Raw genomic sequence first — 15129 nt, 5'->3', positions numbered from 1 at the left:
TGTGGCCAAACTAACCTGTAGGCCTCCAGTTTGAGTCCTCTGTTACACTGTTCTGAGTTGGCACACTTTGTACCAGCTTGGGTAATACGGCCCAGCACATAGCTGTCCCAAGATCATACTGTTGAATTTCATTAGGTTTTAATTATAGTAATTAATAAATACTCAAGTTCCCAGTATTCTTCTTGAGGACTCTGTGCTCTCTACACATGCAATTCTCACAACCTGAAATTAATTTTCTTCTTTTCAGCCTGCCAAACTCTCATCTATCCCCAAGATTAGCTATGTAACACTACCTTTGAGAAGTCTTCCTTAACTTTCTGTAAACAGGTAAGTTATTAAAGGTTGAAAACTATAAAACTTTTTTTATTAACGTTAGAAATAATTTTATAAACTTTTCTCAAAATTAATAAAGTAACAGTTCCTAGGAGAAACAAGCATTACAACCATGACCAAGGATTCATTGAAGCTTACAATATATTCAATATTGCTGAAGTTGCTTTCATTAGAAACTCTAATCATGTCATTTCTGGAAAACAAGAAAGAAAACTATAGGACTCACTTGTAAAGTACAATTTTCATTTCTTTCAAGAAATTTCACAAATCTCTGTACAACTCCTGGTTTCTGTATAACTTGATCAATTGGTGGATTAGGTTCTAAAAATTTTAAAAAGTTAAGTTATTACATAGACAAAAAAAAAAAGACAATGATCTGGTTGGTATCTGTGTCCATTAATAGACCCACTGACCAAGTTTAAAACTTAGCTGAATGTCATTAAAGAAAACAAATGTTCTCATATTTGCAATGTTTAGTGCAAAGCAAATTCTCTTTCAGTAACCATAATAACAAGAACATTTAGAAAAAAGGAGGGGGACAGGTGAAGGTGGGCAAAAAAGGGGGTGGGAAATAGGGACAGAAAGAGACTGCTTGAAGCAATGGGTGCACTACACAGCATGCAGGTGTTTTGTTGAGTTCTATACTTGAAAACTGCTATGGTTTTATGAACCAATGTCACCCCAGTAAATTAAAAAGACAAAAACAAAGAACAAAAATAAATAAATAAAAATAATAAATTAAATATTTACATGTACAAATAGTTAAATTTTGTAAGTTAAAGGCTATTTAGGAGGTCACCTTCACAACATGGGAGCTATTTCAGTCCAATACTCAAAATACCACTGAAGAGTAATGTTTCTACTACTTTTTTATAACCATATCCCAATTTCCAGGGATGTCTCCTTCACTATCAGCTGTGAATTGCCTAATGCCTCTCATTTTGTCAGGGTATTATTTATTATTTACATAAATGCTATTGGACTATCTAGAATTCAATAAATTTTCATAAAGTACATAGGGCTTTCGAGAATCATAAAATCTCTGAAATTTTAAGACAAAGACATTCAAAATTTTTTGAAAAAAGATATTTCAGCTACTCCGATCTAAGAACCAAAAACTCTTTCTTTTCCTTAGGCTTCAGCAAAATGTATACTCCTGTGGTTCTCCAGGAACTTTTCTGTTGATGGTCCTTTGGGTTAGTTTTCTCCCTGTTATTTATTCTCTATCTGGAAAATGTACCTGTTTTGCTAATTCACTTGTCACTTATTATCGTTTGTGATAATTCATAAATCTATTCTAATTACTGAATTCTTCTTAGAGTCTAGACCACATTTTAAGTGTCTACTGGTCACATTTTTATTCACAGCTTCTTTAAAATGTAGCATAACCAAAACCATACTCATAATATGACTATGCTTATACGTTGCCCTTGCCCTGTACCCACTGTCCAAATTTATCTATTATTTAGTAATCTGTCCACCTACTGACACAGGAAAAATCTCATGTCCACTTTTTACTCTTCCTTTTCTTCTTAATTCTTCTGCTTGACTGTGTTATTGATCATAAATAACTCATATATGAATGTGAACATATTGTTTAATCAGTAAGATAAATAAATGAAGGGTGACCATAAAAGATCTGTATAAATCCTGTCTTTTTGATACAGAAAAACCTTACTAAGTTTTAAATCAGTTTAAATCTTAGAAATCATGTTCTCAATTGTTAAGAAAGGTTTATTTAGGGATAGACTTCTTTCTTTCTTTTCTTTTTCCCACAGATTTGCTATCCTTTTAATCTGTTCAAACATTAAGTTATTTGTACAAAGTTAATAAAGTCATACACTTTTAAGTTTTGTTTAGGTGTTCTAAATGAAAAGTCTAAATTCTTCAGTATGTAAATTCTAGACCCCAGGTTAAACTCTTGTTATAGCTACAAAACACCAACACGATAAAACAATATATATAATTAATGCCTTTACCTTCATCTTTTAAAAAATTATAACAAAATTATATGGTTGTGACCACGTTCATCTCACTAGTTACTTTTCTCTTCCAAAAAAAAGAATTCTAAATCTACTCTTCCATTTTTTTTTTAAAGGCCAAAAATTTTGCTTGGCTCTTTTTATTTGAGGGGAGAGAACAGAGAGGTTGTGAGAAGAAAGAACACATAGGGTTTCCTGGATATAGAGTGAGAGAAGTGGGTACTGAAACTGTCAACTATACCAAAATACGTACATAAATAAATATATAGATATATATACTAGATAGATAGATAAGATGTTTAAGAACACAAATATGGTTTTTTCCTGGAAAATTACTTCGTGGTTACTTTCATCTAAATAAAGCAATTGAAGTGTTCTTGGATCATGTGCTAATGTAACAGGTATCACAAACCATTATTAACTCTTACATTGCTGTTATATTAATTGATAGAATAATAACCTATATCAACTCTTACAGAGAAGTGATCAACTCTTATAGAGAAGACTTTAGCCAACATGGCAATATAAACAAATGTACAATAGAGGTTATCTGCTTCAGTACTTAAAACTAAGAGTCCTCCATGACAAAAAAGCTTTAGAGAAATTTCTACAAAACTGATATTAAGAAAAGGGTAACTTGTGATTCACATCTACAAAAGAGGCCATGATAGAGAAGTAAAAAGGAAGTTCTAGCAAAATGTCACCACCACGACTTAAGTCAGAGGAGTTCTAGTTCTAGCTCCTTTCGCATGTTTCCTACAGTGATGGAGAGTAAAATTACAGTAAATCAACTATTTTTCTAGGTCTGAAAGATTTGGCAGGAATTCACAACAATCAGTAAAAGAAAGCATCTATTAATTCCTGCTATGTGCCCAACTTGAGCAAGCATAATCCTACTCTAAAGAAAAGAAAAAGGTCACTGGCTCTATGAAAAGATACTACAATAAAAAAAAAACAAACCCCCAGAATACCATGAGCTATTAGAGCAAATGAGGTTAAGATTAAAGAATTTAATGGGGAAGTTGTGGTATAAAAACACTGGTGGCATACTTTAACATTCTTAAACAGTATTAAGTTTAAGTGAATCCTGTTAATTCATTATAATGCATACACAAAACAAATCTTGAAAGAGAATATGGTAATGTAAAAAAACCTTTTAAATAATAACCTAATACAAAAAATAATCCCAGTTTCAAAAACAAAAACTGTGGAGTATGCTGAGGAAGAGGAAATCATTTCTAAGCTATATTAGCTTGGCAGAAATGGAAAACAAAAGTAAAATGTACTTACAAACGAGAACAGCAGTAAGAAAGCCTTGTCATCTATGGGGCTCTGAACACAAGATTTCTTTTACTTCTCTTTTGTTATTTAATTCTGCCTCTCTTAGGATGATAAGGCAGCTAGCCAAAGGCATTTTAAAAATCTTATCAGTTCACCTGGCTGGTGTCGACTGAGTGCTGGCCTGTGAACCAAAGGTTGCCAGTTCGATTCCCCATCAGGGCACATGCCTGGGTTGTAGGCCAGGTCCCCAGTAAGGGGTGCTCAAGAGGCAACCACACAGGGATGCTTCTTTCCCTCTCTTTCTCCCTCCTTTCCCCTTTCTCTAAAAATAAAATCTTTAACAAAATAAAAATAAAAATCTTATATCAGTTCATGTATACAACTCAGTATAATTGGAATAATTCTATAAATTGTATGTATGAAACAAGATAGAGTTAAATTTGTATTTAATAAGAAATTTTTATAAATTCAATATAAAATTGGACAAATAACACAGACAAATTACAAAGGTCAATAACTAAAGAAAAACATTCAACTTAAGTGCTCAATAAATGCCACACAATGAGCTACTATTACATAAGCATTTTTTCTTTTTTATAGATAGTAGTGCTTTTAAGAATATAGTAAAATGAATACTTGTACAATCAGAAGATTTGAGTGTAAATTAAAACGCTGTTTATTTCCTTTGACCCACAATTTTACTTTAGGAATTTGTACTAAGGAAGTTTTGGGTTGTACAAGGATTTATGTAGCTTGGTTTATGATAATCAAAAATTGTGAAAAAATTTAAGGTCTCATTGATCTATTAAGTTATTTTATATTAATACTCTAATGTCATTCTTCCATTTAAAAAATCGTGTCTGAAAAATATTTCTACAGAACTATAAAAACATGTTTCTAAAACTTTGTTAGCAGTGGGAATAATGATTTCTACATTTTTTTTATATTTGCAAATATTCTATAATCAATACATGTTACTTTGATAATGCTTAGAAAACTAATGTTACTTATAAATAATATTTTTAAGAACAATTAAGACCCTCCTAGTAAAGAACAGTACTTCAGAATAAAAAACGGCTTATAAATAAAACACTAGTACAGAATGTTGTATTATCAAGTAAGCATATTGAAAATAATTCTTGCCTTTAGAAAGCAGCTTTCTAAATTTCTGTGTTGCTGTTAGTTGTTGATCCACATTATTAGAAAAAATCATCTGAACCATATCTGTGGTGATAACATCTTCCTAAAACACAGAAAAGAAAATATAATTAATTTGCTGTGTTTACAGTATTTCTGAAATATTGTTGAGGTATAATTTGAAATAGATTTTTTTAATATCTACCTCTGGAATGGGAACAGTGGAACTGATATCCGGATCCTGAATAGGACTTTCTAGCATAGATTCATCATTTCTGGGCAAAGAGACATTTCTGCGTTTGAACAGCTGTAATACAGAGAAATCACTCTAAACATTGAGTTTTCCATAGAACAATGAGTTCCCATGAAATTATATTTTTCATTTAAGTGAACAAAACAAGCTAGTAATCTTATCATTAAAAATCTAAATATTTTAGTATTTCCCAATCATTTTACCATGAAGAACTAAATTATCTATGAGAAGTTAGAATTTCTGGGCTAGGTTAGCTCTTGTCCTGTAGAAAGCTTTTGGTTGTTCTTAATCTCAGATCTTATACTAAAGACCAGTCCCATGAGAAGAATACACATTTATATTTTACAACATTTGAAAAAGCACATATGCCCACACTGAATGATGAGATGTCTAAGAATTCCTCCAAGAAAATCTTAATTAAAAAGTACATCTGCTACGTAGGAGAGATAAAGGAGTGTAGTAACAGAATTAGTGTATCAGATTAAGAAGGAAATAGAGAACTTCTCTCAGGAATGATGACCCTATGTTTATTAATTCAGGAATGGATAAAAATAAAGAAAAAAACAGAGAAGAAAAGAGACATGGTGAGGTAACTAAGGGAGATTTAAAGGTACATTTTATGGGTCACTTCATCATACAAGAACCCCACAAAATAATACAGGCAGTGTTTTATCCTTCTCTGTCAGGTGGGTAAATTGTGAGACAGCAAGTTCATTTAGTTTGTTCAACATCACACACAGAATATAGGTCCCGCTGAAAGTAAACAGTTATTCAGGCTCCAAAAATCTTTGCTCTTTTTACTCCAGCAATCAACTTCATGGTGTGCCATCCCAAATATTATCGTGTCTTATTCTTTGCTCTCCTTTCACTCTCCTCTCCTTTCTCTTTATCCCTTCTCTTTCTGCCCCTCCCTCTTCCTCACTCCATTCTCCATTTCTCAGTCTTTGTCTTCTCTTTCTTTTCGTTTCATTTCTTCTCTCCCCTCTCCTGCCCATTTTTATATTCTTCCCACTTGAAATTTATAACTAGCCTGACATTGGCTAGCTGAGGAAAGACCTCCTTGATCAAACAGTACCTGCTTTAGTGGTTTCAATCAGCAAGGCTATCAATTTCAAAGAGATATATAGGAAGGATTATATTTATAAGTCAGGATATGCAGAATATCTGCGTTGGAATGGAACTTCAGTCATTTCTGGTTCTTCCACTGAGCGGCTGATCTCCCTTAGTCCTAATATTCAGCCTATAAGGGGCAGAGGGCTGGTCGCCAAGGCAGCAGGGAACATCTTCCATGGGAAAAGAGCAAGAGAGAAGTAATATGGATTTTTGTAAAATGACAGCTCTAGCAAACAGTCCCAATGTTGTTTTCTGTCTGCTCCTGCCCATTTCTGGGAGAGTCAGAGCAAAACAAGACCCGCTAGGAACATCTGTGTATGAAGCATAAAAAGTATATGTACACATATGTAACACAGATGATACAAGAATGACTTTATTGCTGGTGCTCTGCAATTACTGTCTTGGGAGAATAGCTAGGAAGTGGGCGATTGAACAGAAAAGTCATCCTAACCAGAGTATTCCCATTCTTCTTTTCTAAACATGAAATAATGAACCTTCCATTTTCTTTGCCTATTCTGTTAGTGACACTTTAAAATAAAACACTTAAGATTTTCATTTGAAACTATTTTTGGAAATAACTTAAAAGCATGTAATCACTTGAGTAACACACCAAATATTTAGTCCCTCTCTCTCCAGAGCTCTAGATCTGTCCCTCTTGGAATTTGCAACTCATCAACCCATGTGTGTATTTGGCCCCCAAAGACCAACGCAAAGCCAAAAGCCTTTGGGAGTCTTTAGGCTTTTGAACATTAAAAACCACTCGATCTGGGGTCAGGACAATTCTGGATTCTGGGTCCAAGATCTGCCTTTAGCACTCTGGGACCTTGGGGAAAAAACACTTGGTTTCTCTGCAATTTTCTTATCTGCAAGGTGAAAAAACTGAATTAGGACAAAATCCTATTTCATAATACTGTAGGAATAGTCTGTGTCTGCAAAGCCCTGAAATGCCAAAGGAAATGTGGTAGGCCTCTTGGGTAGATGGAAATCACTTTCCACTTTACCCTTCATTGACGTTTACAATAACACTATAATAGAACAGATGTTTTTGATGTTTAATGGATGATTGATATAAATTGCCATAGTAATATTGCTTTACTGTTTTCATCCTGTCATTAAAGATACCACATGACTTGTAAAGAAATAAAATAAATAAAAGTATATTTCCTAAATCAAAATTGAGGGTAAAAAAAGCTGTTATATTTCTATAGCTAAATAAATACCACTCTTCTTCAATCATTTCTAATCATTTATTCAACAGATTTTTATTTTTTAGTACCTATTATAATACAGTAGGGACTGTGCTAGATACTACAGATAGCAAAATGAGAAATCATAATCATATTTCTAAATCAGGCTGTTTTCTCTTTTTTTCATTGCTAGTCCTTTTTACACATTAGTTTTAATTCATTTACGTGAGGCCTACATCCTCCTTATTTATAATTATAATTATATTTATAATTATATCTTGTAATGAAAAATGTTGAGATGTGCTCTTTTAAGAAATTGTTCTATTCCTGATGTCATATAGACAAAGTGCAAACGCGGAAGGCTAAAATATCTGGATGATGAGACTAGCGAGATCAGAATGATTAGCTTATGGAGAAGACTGTAATTAACTTAAGGGCAAGAGCTATGAAAACCACAAAGCAACAAATGAATATAATTAATGTTTTTAAGGAGGCAAATTTTATAACAAATAGAAGTGATCTAAATAAGCTCAAGAATAAAAATTTCTTAGTACTGAGGTAGAAATATGATTAACATAAAATATTTGTCAATAAAATAGAAAAGCTATTCCTGTCAGGGATTATAAATAGCACAGGATTCTGATTCATAAATTTGCTAATATTATTTTTGAAGTCCAATAAATTAAATAATAGATATGTCTATATTCACTTTCCTAAAACACTTCTTCATTTAAAATTAAGAATCAGCAATAATAACACAATGTCTAAAATCTGTATATAATGTTTTTGTGTTCAACAGAATTAATTATTTTAAAACACCTACCTGTTCTTCCCTTTTTTGTTTTCGAAGCTGTATTCCTTCTTCTTCTCTTCGTCTACGCATCTCTTGGGGATTAAGGGCTTTATTCTTATAACTTTTCATTCTATAGTTATCTTTCCCTGGACTAGCCATGGCATCTTAAGATTAGGAGAGAAAAAATGGATACTTATAATTCTCAAACAACATGAGATGCTTACCCTAGGGCAACTAAATTCAGGGTCATAGATTAAACATACCAACAAAACCCGTTCTGAAAATTATGTGCAAAGAACACATTCCTGCACTTCCATTTTAGCCAAATGACTTAATATTTTACTACTAAACTATCAAATAAATAATAGATTATATTCTAAACACAAAGTCATTACCCTAAACACTGATGCTAAGGTGCATGCCCCCTATCCCTGGTACTTCAACCTTTCTGAAGTGGGATGTATCTGAAAACCAGTCAGACAGGAAATAATCATGAAATAATTGGGTAAAAGAACTTCTAAATTAGAGCCCCTGGCAAGATCAAGAGCTAGCCAGCAATAAAGTGTCTTACTTTCAATGGAATATGGCATTAGGCTGCATAAGCACCCCTCCAATATTTATTAGGGTCTGGCTTCTTTCATTTTCTTTAGGTGATGCTAAAGAACTAAGGCCATACAGGTCATGACTTGAGTTATGACTGCAATACCTGATTTCATAACTATATATAATTAGTTCTTTTTAAATACTGAAATCTTGTGCACTTTATTTTGAAATACTTTTATTACAAATGTATTTTAAAAATGTTAACATTTATATAAACATTTCATAAGCATATTAAAAATATTTATTTTATATAAATATGAAACTTTATATTTGAAGTATATGTCGTAGTTTTACTTTTACAAAAAGAATTATACACTCCTTTTAATACTATATTGACATTTTTATGAGATGAATACTAAATTACTGATATTGCAGCCTATCCTGGATTTACACATAAAAAATGAGTCTAATGCAGGATTTCAACTTGAATTTAACATGAGAGATAATTAATGGCTGCTTCAAATATTATTCTTATAAATTTTGAGAACATACTCATGTCCAACCAGAGAGAATGTTGTGATCAATTAGCACATACAAAGTAAACACAGAGAAGAGGTAGACATTTATCTGCTATTCCTGATGTTGAAGAGATAGACTAATGAACTGGCAAATTAGTAGGAAAGCACACTAAAACATATGCATTAAATCTTGTGAGAATATAGAATACATAGCAATAAACTGTGTTTTAAGAAGCTCTGAAAGTAGTCATGATTATCCTCTCTTAAAGAATGAGCAAGAATTTCCCAGGGAATGGGATGAAAAAGGAACAGGAAAGTAACAAGCATATTAAGCAGAGAGAACATATGTAAAGGCAGAGTTCTTGAAGAAGCCTGGCATAAACCCAAAACAATAAGAAGCTTAGTGTGCCTAAACGAAAGAACACATGGGAGAAGGGGCAAGAGATAAAGGCAGAAAGGTAGGTAAGAACACATAGGTTCCTGTAATCTGGTAGAGAACTTTGGACGCAACCCTAAGGAACAGAACTAAAAAGAGTTAAAAAGAAGGATGTTTCAGACCTTGATGAAGACCTGAACTAAAATAGAAGCACTGGAAATATAGAAGACAGGTTGATTCCAAAAACATTTTGGAAAATGATTCAATAACTAGAGGCCAAGTGAATGTAAAGAATGTGTGGTGAGGAAGCAAAGGGAGTTGAGGATGACCACACGGTTTTTAGCTTGAGCTATTTTACTATAATGACAAAATAACCCAAGACAGGGAATATAGATGGAGGATCAGCGTGATGGCTTTGTTTGTTTGCCTACTTGTTTTTGAGACAAAAATGTAATTCATTCACCTGTTTTATTTCTTAATTTACATACAGTAAAAATCATTTTTTGTATACAGTCCTATGAACTTGACAAATGCACCGACATATAATCATCACAGTCAAGGTACAGAACAGCTCTATTGCCCCCCTCAAAAAGTTCCTCAAGGGGCTCCTATTAGTTCTCTTCTAACCCTTAACATCTGGCAATCACTGATTTGTCGTCCATCTCCATAGTTCTGCCTTTTCCTGATTTCAGATAAATGGAATAAAAACAGTATGTAGTCTTAAACTGGCTTCTATTTGCATAGTGTATTTGTGGGTGGTCCATATTGTGGACACATACCAACAGTTTATTCTTTCCTATTTTTGAGTAGTTTTCTAGTGGATGGGTATACCAGTTTATCTATGTATACCACTAGTTAAAGAACATTTAGGTTGTTTCTGGATTAAAGCAGTTACAAATAAATCTGTTATAAATATTCATGTACAGGTTTTTGTGTAAATATAAGTTTTCATTTTTCTTGAGTAAATATCTAGGAATAGGATTGGTAGATGATAATATGGCAAGTACAACCATCACATTTTATAACAAACTGCCAAACTGAAAAGTGACTACCACTTTGAATTCTTATCAGCAATGTATAAAAGTTCCTGTTGCTCTGCATCCTATCTACATTTGGTATTGTCAGGATTTTGTTGCTATTGTTAATTGTAGCCATTCAAATAGCTGTATAGTATTTAGGGCACACATAGGAGGTTCTGATCTACAGATGATTATAAATATGGGTTAAAACTCAGGGGCACAGTCTTGACTGATCATCCAACACTATGCAGAGCTATAAAAGAAAGATGACCAAAGGAGAAATCTTGAAGATGTTCACATTTTAGTGGAAGAGGAAAAAGCAAAGGAAACCAAAAAGAAAGGTTAGCCCAGACCAGGTGGCTCAGCTGGTTGGAGCATCGTCCCATACACCAAAAGGTTGTGTGTTTGATTCCCAGTCAAGGCACATACCTAGGTTATGGGTTCGATCCTCACCAGGGATGCGTACAGGAGGCAATCAATTGATGTTTTTCTCTCACATCAATGTCAATGTCTCTGTCTGTCTCTCCTTTCTTATCTCTCTAAAATCAATAGACACATCCTTGGGTGAGGACAAAATAAAAACATGAAAGAAATAGGTCAAAAGAATCAGGAGGAAATAAAGAGTCATTAAAGAGAAGGGAATTCAAAAGATAAAGGAATATTTCACTTATAGTAGCACTAGCACTAAAAACAGTCCACTCAATTTGCGCATTTACTGATTCATCCAGCACATGTAAGTGTCTACAATAAGCCACGTACCATACGAGAAGAAAGATTTGATAATTAAGTCACTAGTAAAGTTAGTGAGAGAAATTTTATTAGTGGTGGAGCTAAATGTAGAACAGAATGGACTGAGGACTTCAGAATGATTTAAAAGGTACTTTGTAGCTTTCAACTTAACACATGTGTATTACAGCAATTAAATTATAGCTGTAATCCACCTAAATCCCTCTTTAAAATACTTAATGAATTGACTGCAGTAATACTGTGTGCACCAACAAATATTTGTTATTAGAAACAGCTGGTCAAGCTTTATTAATTACAATGTTCAGCACTGTTCTCTAATCTCATATATGAAAATTCTGCCTCATTAATAAGAGCTTAGTCTCTTGAAGGGGAAAAATAGAGGTCAGAGTTCATAACTGATCTTCAACAAACTGCACTTCCCCATTAGTTGTTGAATCATAGGGTGGGGCAAAAGTAGATTCACAGTTGTCATACGAAAAATAATACAATAATTAATAAATAATGCAAGAATAAACACTTGCATGTCCCATACTCACAACTGTAAACGTACCTTTGCCCCACCCTGTATGCTCAATGAGTATATTTTAACAATAAAATCTTCACAGCAATAATCCTCTTAAAAATATTTATCAACTATACATTAGACATCATTTAGGTAGGCCCTTGACCTCTAAACTTTTGTTTACGTATCCTTATGTATGCATAATATATTTGCGTGTTCATTCTCAGAATGTTTATTTATAAACATGTATTACTAGCCTAATAAACTATCCCATTACAAAACTCACAAATAGAAAAATTTTAAAGTAATAGTTTTAAACTAATAGAAGTTCTAATATTTTTCTCCCCATGTCTGATTGAATCATCTCATGCCTCCCCAACACATACACTATACACACTATTCCTAAAACCATTAAGCTAGCTCAGCTATTTTCAACCTTTTCATCTCATGGCACACATAAATTACTAAAATTCTGTGGCACATCAAAACATATATTATTTGTCAATCTGACAAAAAAAAAGTATAATTTTGATTCAGTCACACTGGATGGCTATTGTTGTGTTGGCTGTTGTCATTTTTTTATTTGACAATCTTAGGAAAAAGAGGTCAGTGCCCCTGACTAGCCAGGCATTGCATGTTTTGAAAATTCTTGTGACACACCAGTGTGTCTCTTGCAGCACACCAGTTGAAAATCGCTGACATAGGTGACCACATTAAAACCTTTTTATATAAACATGTTAACCAAATAAAATCTAGTCCCAACAACTAATATATCATTTGTTTCTTTTTCTTCTACAGTACTAACTTTTTGTCTATATCTTCATTGTAGTTGCTTTAAAGAGGACATAAATTCTAAGGAAAATGATCTCTACAGTTTCCTCACCCAGTGGGATTGTTTCATCCTCTGGAAATTAACTTTAAAGACTATACTTTAAAGGCTGCTTGCTGTCTTGTATAAGTTATTAAAAATATAAGAAACGCTATTCAGACACTCTAAAGGCTGAGAGCAGATGAATTTCTTCTACCATAAGCTTATTTTTGACTCAGCTCTTTGAAAACCTGTGTTGAGGTTGGGCAAATAACTGGAACCAAAAATTTTGTAATATGTCAACGTAATTTCTTGTATCAGTAACCCTCCATCTCCATGGGTTTGGGTGCCTACTAGGAAAATTACAGGACTGGTACAAAGGGGAAAGTGGGTCGACTACAGATCCTACAACTGAACAAAATTCAAGATCTAAAGGACAGAATCGTTTCTCGTTTATCCAGAAAATAAGAAACTCTCCTACAGAATGTGAGTCATTCAGAGTTGTCATGAAAAGACATCAAGTCAGAAGAATTTTTTTAATGTGTTCAAAAAGTTCAAGAGTAAATGTCAATGTCATCTTGTTTAGAAGTATCACTATCTGGTTTCACAGCTTTCAGATCCTTTCACTTCTTAGGCATTATCGAGGAAACGCTATTAAACTTTCGTGCTGGGGAGCTGACAGACTCGCAAGAGAGGTATCTATCCCACACCTGGCGGCAGAGGGACCGAGTCCTTCCAGGCACCTGCATTAAAGCGGAGGAGGAGAGCTGGCAGAGGTAGAGGGTAAGACATGTAGGCCCCTGGGACCGACCCTGCCTAAACTCTGGACACTATGGTACTCCTGATAAGCTGCAAGACACAGATAAATGCTGAGTCCCAGAAGTGAGTGACGTTTGCAAGACCACGTACCGAAAAGAGAAACTACCGAGAAATGGAACAGAGCGGCGAGAGAATGAAATTGGCTGCTTCAAGCGCCTTCCGAGGGCGAGCCTGGCAGTCTAGGAGGATCTGGACTCCCCGCGCCTTCGCGACTGCAGGGCATGGTCCGGCTGCCACACCCCCGCCACCGCAGTTTCCTCTCAAGGGATCCTGAGAAAACCCCGGCTAGACTGGTTCTGAACCCTTGGGAGGAAAGGGGTAAATATAAATAGTGGCCCCAGGAATTAGGAACTCCCAAAGGGACCAAACCCGAGGTTCATCCAACCTGGCCTGTGCCACTCCCACTTACCCATTAATGTGCCACTAGCCGGTGCCCTGACTTCCAATCTCAGGCTGCGGTGTCTGCTGCGGGTTAACAGCGGGGTCGTCACTCCGCCCCTAGCGTTGAACGTAGCAACCAGATTCACAGCTCAAGATGGCGGCCACCTGCGCCCCTTCCCCGAGACCCCGAGGCGGGGCTCCCAGAAGCCCTTGCTCGCGGCGGCGGCTGCTGCACCGACCCGCAGAGGGGCGGAGAGGAGGCGCACCCCAGCCGCACCCACCGAAGGAGGAGCCGGTGTCTGCACCGACTGCGGGATTTTAAACCCGCGCAGTCCCTGCCGCTGGAGTGTGTCCTACTGCCCTGGTCCTTCGGGGCGGGTTCTACGTCGATTGTTCACTCGTTCTTTCTCCATTAGTCCGTCCTTCCTCCCGTCCATCCATCAATCCATCCATCCTACAACGCACTGTTGATGGAGGGCCTAATCGGTGCCAGGCATTGTTTTAGATAATGGAGTTACAGCAGTGTTCACAAAGTACAAAATAAGCAACCTCTTGGAGCTTTACAAAGGCTCTTTCTGTCTTCAGGTGCATTAACTTCTTTCTATATGCTCCACTTTGTTTCAAGCTTTCCAATTTTCTATGTATTTAAATTTGAAGTCTTATCACATCTGTGGATTTTTAACAAGAAAAAGAGTAGTCACTGATATATGAAATAAGTAACTCCAGATAAAGTACTCTAAATTATTATATCACACATATAGCCTTGTAAACCATCCTCAAATTCAACAAACAGTATTGAAAACAGACTTTTCCAGATGCAGTTCTAGGCACGGAATATACAGGATTAAAAAACACATGATTCCTATCCCTAAGAAGCTCCTGTTTCCCATCTCTTGTTATTTCTGTTTTCTGAGAAGTTTTTTGGTTGTCTTCTCCCTCTCTATTGAATATATATGTGTGTATTATTTTTTTAATCCCCAAAACTACTATTTTTGATTCAGAGATTAAATACCTTTACTTGTCTCTGTGAAAATATTATCGTTTCCTTCCATTTTTTCTCCTTTATTCATTATCTCTGTTTCTTCAGAGTTTACTTTTTTACTTCTTTTTTATCATTTTGGTTTTCATCTTTCCTGCATAGGCTGTTTTCCAATGCCTGGTGATTCTTGAGTATCCATTTTTAAGAGTGAGGCACTAACGAACTTATTTTGAATGCCTGTGTATTAGTGGGACTTGTTTACTCATTGATTGTCGGCCTCCCTACAGAGTTATAAAATGAGATCTTGGCTGTTTCACTGGAGGGTTTTCTAAAAGTCATGATCTGTAGGTCTTTTCTC

General features: G+C 35.0%; 1 protein-coding gene across 1 annotated transcript in view; it reads right to left on the bottom strand.

The window, feature by feature from the left end:
* KPNA5 (karyopherin subunit alpha 5) overlaps positions 1–13974 on the bottom strand; it is a 46550-nt gene extending 32576 nt beyond the window's left edge. Inside the window, exons 1-5 of the mRNA XM_054568904.1 lie at positions 13821–13974; positions 8110–8243; positions 4939–5040; positions 4740–4839; positions 560–654 (exon numbers count right to left, since the gene is read on the bottom strand). Of these exons, the coding sequence (XP_054424879.1) occupies positions 560–654; positions 4740–4839; positions 4939–5040; positions 8110–8243; positions 13821–13824 (435 nt within the window). The 5' untranslated portion in view covers positions 13825–13974. The remainder of the gene's footprint in view (positions 1–559; positions 655–4739; positions 4840–4938; positions 5041–8109; positions 8244–13820) is intronic.
* Positions 13975–15129: the final 1155 nt, after the last annotated feature.

Source organism: Pteronotus mesoamericanus, unplaced genomic scaffold, assembly GCF_021234165.1.
Source record: "Pteronotus mesoamericanus isolate MK-2021 breed Mesoamerican mustached bat unplaced genomic scaffold, CSHL_Meso_final contig_20, whole genome shotgun sequence".
NCBI classification, from domain to species: domain Eukaryota; kingdom Metazoa; phylum Chordata; class Mammalia; order Chiroptera; family Mormoopidae; genus Pteronotus; species Pteronotus mesoamericanus.
Note: the sequence above shows the minus strand (reverse complement) of the source record. Positions and strands in the feature narration are given on the sequence as shown.